The 8,491-nt window shown below is 46.4% G+C and overlaps 1 protein-coding gene and 1 non-coding gene across 5 annotated transcripts; both read left to right on the top strand.

Moving 5' to 3' along the window:
• The first annotated feature begins 2,617 nt into the window (after positions 1-2,617).
• Positions 2,618-2,808, top strand: LOC118536142 (U2 spliceosomal RNA). The gene has a single exon (XR_004917521.2). It is a non-coding gene; the product is annotated as a U2 spliceosomal RNA (small nuclear RNA).
• A 771-nt stretch (positions 2,809-3,579) lies between these two features.
• ATP5MC1 (ATP synthase membrane subunit c locus 1) lies at positions 3,580-6,653 on the top strand. Of its 4 annotated transcripts, none has more exons than XM_036092826.2 (5): positions 3,583-3,723; positions 4,279-4,326; positions 5,125-5,202; positions 5,914-6,092; positions 6,436-6,653. In XM_036092826.2, exons 2-5 carry the CDS (start codon positions 4,288-4,290, stop codon positions 6,548-6,550), a joined length of 411 nt encoding a protein of 136 aa, XP_035948719.1. In that variant the 5' UTR covers positions 3,583-3,723; positions 4,279-4,287; the 3' UTR covers positions 6,551-6,653. The 4 variants fall into 4 exon arrangements, with proteins under 4 accessions (XP_035948721.1, XP_035948719.1, XP_035948720.1 ...); XM_036092825.2 differs by having other exon boundaries at positions 3,670-3,793; XM_036092828.2 differs by lacking the exon at positions 5,125-5,202 and having other exon boundaries at positions 3,580-3,723.
• Positions 6,654-8,491: the final 1,838 nt, after the last annotated feature.

The raw sequence follows: 8,491 nt of genomic DNA, 5'->3' as shown, positions 1-8,491 counted from the left end.
CTGGTTTTATGTTCTTTCTTTGTTTCGGGTCCCTAAGGACTTTCCTTACTTTCTTGTGAGCCCAGCTATGCATTTAAAAGCTAGCATTTATCACCATGAGTCATCTCTCCCCTTCTCCCCCCCCAAAATAATCCCTCCTTTTATATTTGTTACTATTGTTGTCCCAGAATATATCATCACCAGCTGGGTCATTTAGTAGAGGAGGTGTTTTTTCGGACTGTGGAAAATTGGTAATTTAATATAATAGAGAATACATTTTATTTTAGCTGTCAAAAACAAGGCCATGCATTTAAAAATATATTTGTTATATTTTATCTCTAGGTAGCATCTTTAGGTGTTGTGGCAGGAGGACTTTCAGGATATTTAATTTAGCCATATTGCCAGAAATGGAAGTCAACAGTCACATTTGTGCTGTGTCCTGGCCATGGCTGACTGGTCTAAGATTGGATACACCACCTCTCCTGTGTTTTTATACATGTTGTTCACTCTGCCTGGAATAGCCTCATCCATTCTCACCCTCTTCCCTGACATATCTAGCTAACTTATATTTATCCTCAAAACTCAGCCCAGAATTTTTTTTTTTTTCCAAAAAGGACTTCCTTGGTTCTCTCCAAATGAAGTTAGTCTCTCCCTTCTTTGTATTTTGTAGGCCGTTTTCTTGTGGTGCCCACTAAGATTATTAGTTTTAATGGTTTGTTTGCATAATTATTTTCCTGCCAGTTTTGAGTTTGTTTGGGGTGGAAACTGGTATTATTCATCTATGCTCAAAAATGTTTGTTGAATTGAATTTCTAGCGAGGAACTGGGCTTAAAGGAAGAAAGAGAAGATCTTGTGATAAGACTCTAGGTGGGAAAGGAGGATTTTGAAGAGTCAGAAATGCCTTTGGAAAGAGGGCCCCTCCTGGCTTATTATCCACAAGTTTGCTCTTTGCCACCTTCGTCAATAGCATTTCTGCCTACAAGGCAATTATCTGAGTTCCCACAGTTTTTTGGCCTCCTCCAAGATAGTTTAGTCTAACCCAAGATGCCAGGTCCAGATTTGAGGTTTCCCAACTACCTTTGACTTCACACCCACTCCTGGTTTACTAGTACTTTTTATTTCAATAATTAAAGACCACCTCCACATATACCATCTCATTTACTCCTTATAACAATCCTGTTGTAAAAGGAGTATCTCCCTTTTATAGATGAAGACTGAGTCTTGAAGAGATTAAGAACCTTGCCCAAATCACATACTAGTAAGCGGCAGCGCCAGGACTTGAAACCTGCTAGTTTGACTCCAAAATTCACATTGAACGGCCTGAATTCCAGTAGGTCACAGGATAAACTTGACAACTTCGAGTGTATGCTAGGAGTAGAGCTATATGACAAATCTGTATGTGAAAAAAAAAATGAATACATGTAGACAAAGAGATAATCCACATGAAAATATAACTTTTCTTTTTTTTTTTTTTAAGATTTTATTTATTTGACAGAGAGAGAGATAGAGAGAGCACAAGCAGGGGCAGCAGCAGGCAAAGGAAGAAGCAGACTTCCCGCTAAGCAGGGAGTCCGATGTGGGCTAGATCCCAGGACCCTGGGATCATGACCTGAGCCCAGGGCAGACCCTTAACCAACTAAGCCACCGAGGCATCCCGAAAATATAACTTTTCTTAGAGTAGGAACAGAAAGAGAACATTCACCAGCCACCGACCTATGCCTCACATTTCTTTTATTTCATATTTCTATAAGGCAAGTAGTATTAACCCTGTTTTACATGTTCCTCAGTTTTAGGAGGCCCAAGAACCTCCATAGCCATTAGGTTAAGAGCTTCTGCTTTGGACCCAGACACACTTGGGTTCAAATACTGACTTTACCTCTTAACCAAATATGTCAAACTGGAGAAAGATGTTCTGTGAAATGAGGTAATCTGTAAAATGGGGATAATAATACCTACTTAAAGGGTTGTTCTAAGATTAAATCATATAAGAGTTGAAGGAACTTAATACAATGCTTGCCATTTGATGAGGCCTCAACCAATGGTAGCTTATAACACTAAATCCAAGAGAGATTTGGTAATCTCAGAGAAATGCATATCCAGTTACATGGCAGAGCCAAGATAGGAACTCAAGTCTGTGTTATCTCAAAACTGCACACTCCTTCCATTATACCAGGCTGGCAAGCTAAATACATCTCCATCTTAAAATATTTTTTCTAAGAGTCTAGAGGTCTAACCTTCCAGATTAGTATAATTTTTAATTTTTTTCTATTATAGACTCTTAAAAATATAAATCAACCTTACTACACTACCCAGAATTAACTATTAATATTTTATTTTCTTCCAACCCACATTGTTTTCTGGAAAGGTTTCCTAACACATACTTTCACCAGCAATAGTATAGGATAGTGCCTGGCTGATACTAATAAAAAGAATTCTGGGTGCCTGGGTGGCTCAGTTGGTTAAGCGACTGCCTTCAGCTCAGGTCATGATCCTGGAGTCCCGGGATCGAGTCCCGCCTCCGGCTCCCTGCTCAGCGGGGAGTCTGCTTCTCCCTCTGACCCTCCCCCCTCTCATGCTCTCTCTCTCTCTGTCTCACTCTCTCTCTCAAATAAATAAATAAAATTTTAAAAAAATTCTGATCGCTTTTAGGCCTTTTAGCTAAGATCAAGTGTAGTATGGGTTCTTATTAGTTTAATATCTGATATGTCCTCTACCCGAGGACAATATATTAAATGGATTTTTGGAACTAGGAGATAGAATAGGACCTGGCTCCATCCACTTCACGCATAGACCTGGTATTGCAGTACTTCCAGGAACAGTGCACCCCCACAGGGGAATAGAGGTTGCCCAAAAGAAAAGGGGGGGTAAATGGAAGGAAAAAAAAAGAACTCTGCTCTTTTGATAAATGCCAAATGATACGCTTAAATTTCTATTCTTTGATCAGCGAAGTTAAGTATTATTTCCTTTAATTTCTATGTCTTTAGCGGACTGCCTGTTCCTACCCTTTGCTCGTTATTCTACAGGAGTATTAAGTGTTTTATCCTTAGAATTTGTTTTTTACAATACAAAAAAAAAAAAAAATCTGGCTGGTAGTCCAGGGCTGCTGAACTCCGGGCGACAACCACAAAGCCGCGCTCGCCCACTAGTTAACTTTTAAGGCCAGCGGGCGGCCTTTATTCGCCAAGGCGGAAGGAAGGCTTTCACGAATCACGAGGGCGCGAATTGCTGCAAAGGCGTTGGCTCTCCCGGCCTCGGGAGGAACGTCTCGCGGGATCTCAGCCGTCCTTGGGGCCTTCGACCCGACTACAAATCCCGACATACAACGTGCCTGAAGGCCCACGCGCCCGAATGAAGGCGCAGGTCCAGGGTCATGTGTCTGTCTGCGTAAGGCGTCCGGTCATCTCTCCTACGCCTTTTTCTGCAGCTTCCACCTTGGCCGCCATTTTGTGCGGGAGGTTCTGGAACCTCTGAGTCCCGCCGACTCTATGGTTGAGCATTTCAGGGATTGACCAATCGGAAGCCAGATCTCGGACGAAAACCCCGCCTTCACCCGTATGGAGGCGGGAACTGCCACGAAGCTCCTGTGGAGAGAGAGGAAGAAGCTGCGGAAAGCCAATAAGAAAGGAGGACTTGAGGACGTTAGCCAATGAGGATTCGAGGGGATTGCGGCCAATGAGAGTGGGGGGATCCCGGGACACGTGGGTGGGGGAGCTGAGCGCTGAGACCTAGAGCTAAAGCCGGGAGGTGAGTCAGTCACCTTGAGCTGGGCAAGCGCTGTGGTCCGAGTAGGGGCAGCGGGGCAGTGGGAGTGCAGGTGACTCGGGGCCGGAAGCCAGCGATGGGCAGGGGTGTGGGCTGGGCTGTGTGGAGGGGCATTTGTCCTCCGGGCCGGGAGAAGCGATGGGTGCTTATATCCTTAACAATTAATGTTAATTACCAACGGTAATGAGCGATTAACTGTCCCCACCGAGGCGGGCCGGGGACAGCTGTGTAAAATGGTTAGGACTCTGCCCGGCACCGACCCAGTATCTACCTCCAAAAGTCTTCCCTGGAGACCATACTCTTCAGCAACATTTCCTTCCTGGGGTTTGGGCCTCCTTCCTCTACTGAAGATCTCCGTGACCTTTCTTTGCAGACCCTTTCGCGCTGTCCCTCTGACCTCTAATGCCCTCCTCAGCTGGGGCACGGTGCAAGGAAGAACCTGGTCCAGGGAGGGCGGGCGGGGTGAAGGGGACGACCGAAGGTCGCCACTATAAGCAAACGACTAGGCTGTGAGTGAATCTTTTTTTCCCTCTGCAGACTGAGAAAATGCAGACCACCGGGGCACTACTCATCTCTCCGGCTCTGGTAAGCTGCGGCTCCGGGGTGATCCGTAGTGCCAGATGTGGGAGCTGTCGATGTTTAATGAATGAACTCAGAGGAGCTTGGCATCCAGGTGCTGTAGGCTCTTTGGGGAGGCTGTAGTGATGCAGTTACCCCCTGTTTATTTAGACCAGGAAACCAAGCTTTCTTGGCTTTGGAATGTGGTCAGAGTTGGGATAGGATCTTTACACGAGTCTGGCTTGGCCGTAGCCAGACAGCCCACTGAAGTAGTCATTCTCAAGCTTGGCTGGAGCTCTCCAGGTGATTCCCATGTTCAGCCATGTTTGAGAATCACTGCATTATGTTGACATGTTTCAAGAAAGCCAGGTTACAGGGGCCTCTGCTTAGATGGTTGTTCGAGGAGCCTCACCAGGCTTACTGGCCCAGTCCATTCAGGGTGTGTACCAGTGAGTACACGCTAACAAAATAATATTTCCCTCTTCTGATTCTTTGGGTGATCTGGGTACAAACCCTTCCTGTACCCGGTTTGATGTTAGTGTGGGTTCTTCCATTCTGGGATACTGGTAAGGGCTGTGCCCCTAGAAATGAACTTTGGTACCTGGGTTTAAATGGGAAAGTTGCCACTGCTAACTACACCTGGGTCTTGGACGGCTGTCTCTTGTGCAGGCTTATCTGGTAGAAACAGGAATGCATTAATTGACCTTGAAACACGTGGGCTTTTTTTCTGTTTATAATCTTGTCATTTTTGATAAAAGTTCAGCATCTAGGTTTATCCTGTTTCCCTTGCTTGATTTGGAGGAATGTATCTTTGTGATTTGACAGATCCGCTGTTGTACCAGGGATCTGATCAGGCCTGTGTCTGCCTCCCTCTTGAGTAGGCCAGAGATCCCAGCTAAACAGGTAAAGGAATGTGGGCCCTCCTATAAATTTCCCCAGGGGCACCTGGCTGGCTCAGTCCGTAGAGCATGCAACTCTTTTTTTTTTTTTTTTAAAGATTTTATTTATTTATTTGACAGACAGAATAGCGAGAGCAGGAACACAAGCAGGGGGAGTGGGAGAGGGAGAAGCAGGCTCCCCACCGAGCAGGGAGCCCGATATGGGACTCGATCCCAGGACCCTGGGATCATGACCCGAGCCGAAGGCAGATGCTTAACGACTGAGCCACCCAGGCGCCCCGAGCATGCAACTCTTGATCACGGAGTTGTAAGCTCGAGCCCCACATCGGGTGTATTTATTACTTAAAAATAAAAATCTTAAAAATTAATTAATTCATTTCCCCAGGGAGAGGTTCTTCAAGATAGTGACCTGTAGTCCAGAGTGGGAGGACAGTTAGAGAATCTATCGTGCTTTAATAGCTCTAAGTACCCCAAGGTGAACATTGTAGGTGAGAAGTTTGCAAAAGTGAGGTTTCCCTAACGCACAAAATTTCCCTGGCCCTGTCGGAAAATGGGCCCGAGGACTAATTCCCAGCCTTGTCTGCAATCTGAGCATTCTCTACCTGCCAGGCAATTTGCCAATGGTTTCGGAGCCCAGGTGGATCGGGCGAGGGAATGGGAGTCAGCCACCTGTCGTTATGGCTCACTACCTCTCCTTCCCTACTTGCCTTTCCAGCCATCCTATAGCAGCTCCCCGCTCCAGGTGGCCCGGCGGGCGTTCCAGACCAGTGTTGTCTCCCGGGACATTGACACAGCAGCCAAGTTCATCGGCGCTGGGGCTGCCACAGTTGGTGTGGCTGGTTCAGGGGCTGGCATTGGAACAGTGTTTGGCAGCTTGATCATTGGCTATGCCAGGTAAGTTTGGGGGTGGCCTAGAGTATCTCCTACCATAAATTCCACCCCATTTGGGAGAAGCCTCAGCAGGAGCTCCCACTAGCTTGGGGTTGATTTCATTGACCTCTTGTTTTCTCCCGTGATCCCTGAATCATTTAAATATGTATCCAACCTGGCTCACTTAGACTTACCATGTTGGTACTCTGCTTACCTGTCTAAATCCCCAGGATAAATGTAGGTTAGGCTCTCTCCCAGTTTCAGCAGTCCCCCCATGCCCACCACTGACAACCTACCTGTGTCCTCCACCACCCATTCCCTCACCCCTTCCTTTCCCTCGGCTGGCATCGATCTCTGTCCCTGGCAGGAACCCGTCTCTCAAGCAGCAGCTCTTCTCCTATGCCATTCTGGGCTTTGCCCTGTCTGAGGCCATGGGGCTCTTCTGTTTGATGGTTGCCTTCCTCATCCTCTTCGCCATGTGAGGTTCCATGAGGGTCACCTACCCGTCCCTGCTGCTTCGACTTCAGGCCATGCCTGGTGCTGGAGTGTGCTAAGCTTTACCATTAAACACAACGTTTCTCTAAACCCATATGCCTGTGCCTCTGTCTTTGCCCCTGCGGAGGGCCTTGGTGGAAAGGTGGGACAAGGGAAGTGGGAATGGGTCAGCCATGGTTTGGAGCTCCTTGGGGCTGGGAAGTAGCACTGAGAACATGGAGGGCTCCCTTTATTTCCCAGAGGGAGCAAGGATTTGTCTAAGTAATGATAATTGGTGCTTTTTTCCCCTTAGAATTTAATAGAATAATAATGTGCCATTCTTAAGGGGCTTAATTTGCACCAAGCTCGTTTTACATTTGTTATTTCAACAACCTTATGAACTAGGAGTACAATGGTTTATACCCATTTTGCAAATGAGGAGACCAAGGCTTAGGGCAGCAAAATAACTTGCCCACCATCACAGAGCTGGAAGTGGGAGAATTGGGGATTCCACCTCAGGCCAGCCTGCCCCATTAGCTGCTGTGATGGCCCACGAGTAGGGTGGCACAGATAGGGAAACAGTCCCAAAGAAGTGATGGAGCTGGTTGGAAATGGAGGTGGGCCTTCATCTGCCTGCATTTAGCCCCACTTGTGTCATTTTCTTTCTTAGATGAAAGAATGAAAGACACTTTTTTAGAGTGTCTAAATGTTCTAGAATAAAGCAGATGAGGTACAGTTCCTGTTCTTGGAGAATTTACAATCTTAGCCTTGCTAGGGATAAAAAGGGTGAGGTTTTTTCGGTTGAACCAACTAGTGAATTGCATAGAGAGCCTTGCACAGCATCTTCCTTGTGGTCTCAGTCTGTGCGCAGCAGCCTTCCCCAACTTGGCTAACGTGCAACTGGTAACCCAGGGAAGAGAGCGCTAGGCTGATACATCCACAGCCGCTGCTTCTCTAAGCCCTAGCACCAGCAAACCATGACAAAATGAACACAGAGGTGCTGGTTAACACAATCTGTCTCAAATTGGATGGTTTCAAAAGGAGTAAAAGTGGGACCCATTTTGTGAAAACCTTATACCTCGTGAAACTAAGAATATTCCTATCCAGCTGAAGGGCAGCTAGCAAAGAGGGTTAAAACACCAAAAACTGTGACTTAATAAGAATGGATTGAATTTACATGCAACGTAAGGGCAGTCTGCAAGTATTTAGGTGCCAAGAATCCTCCTAGTAGTCTTGGGGAAGGCAAAGAAATCTAAGATCCTGCCCTTAAGGAGTTTCGGGCATTAAGAGTGTGGAAACCTTGAACAGTGTCACAAATTGAATATGTGGGTACAAAAACTATGTACTGTAGGTGACGAAAAGCAAGGAAGCCAGTGTGGTAATAACCTCAGCTAACACTTGAGCACTTGTGGGTCAGGCACAGTGCTAAGCATTTTCTGTGAATAGCTTCCAACATCCCTATGAAATAAGTCATTTTATAGGCAAGGAAAAAGAGGCTCAGAGAGGTGAGGCAACCTATGAAGGTCACACAGCGGATCAGTAAAGCTGGAATTCAAACTCCGGAATCTGTGTTCTTATCACTGCTGACTCACGGAAGCTTCACACACGTTCACTGACGTGCCCGATAGCACACAGCAGGCCAACAATTCCAGTCCCAAGTCCATCTAACATTCATTCAACAATCATGGTCTTGTACCACAGGATTTTTCAACCTTGGCACATCTGGAGCTAGATAATCCATTGTTGCGGTAGGTTGTCCTGTGCATTGTCTGGTGTTTGGCAGCATCCCTGGCCTCTACACACTGGATGCGGGCAGCCACCTCCCCACCCCCGAGTTGTGACAACCAGGTGCCAAACACCAGATGTCTCCTGGCTGGGGGAAAAAAAAAAAAAAAAAAAATCACTTCCAGTTTAGAACTACTGGTCTACCATAATCTGCTGCTTGTCCT

This window comes from Halichoerus grypus, chromosome 2, assembly GCF_964656455.1.
Source record: "Halichoerus grypus chromosome 2, mHalGry1.hap1.1, whole genome shotgun sequence".
NCBI classification, from domain to species: Eukaryota; Metazoa; Chordata; class Mammalia; order Carnivora; family Phocidae; genus Halichoerus; species Halichoerus grypus.
The sequence above is the reverse complement of the archived record's forward strand: the minus strand, read 5'-3'. Positions and strand labels throughout refer to the sequence as shown.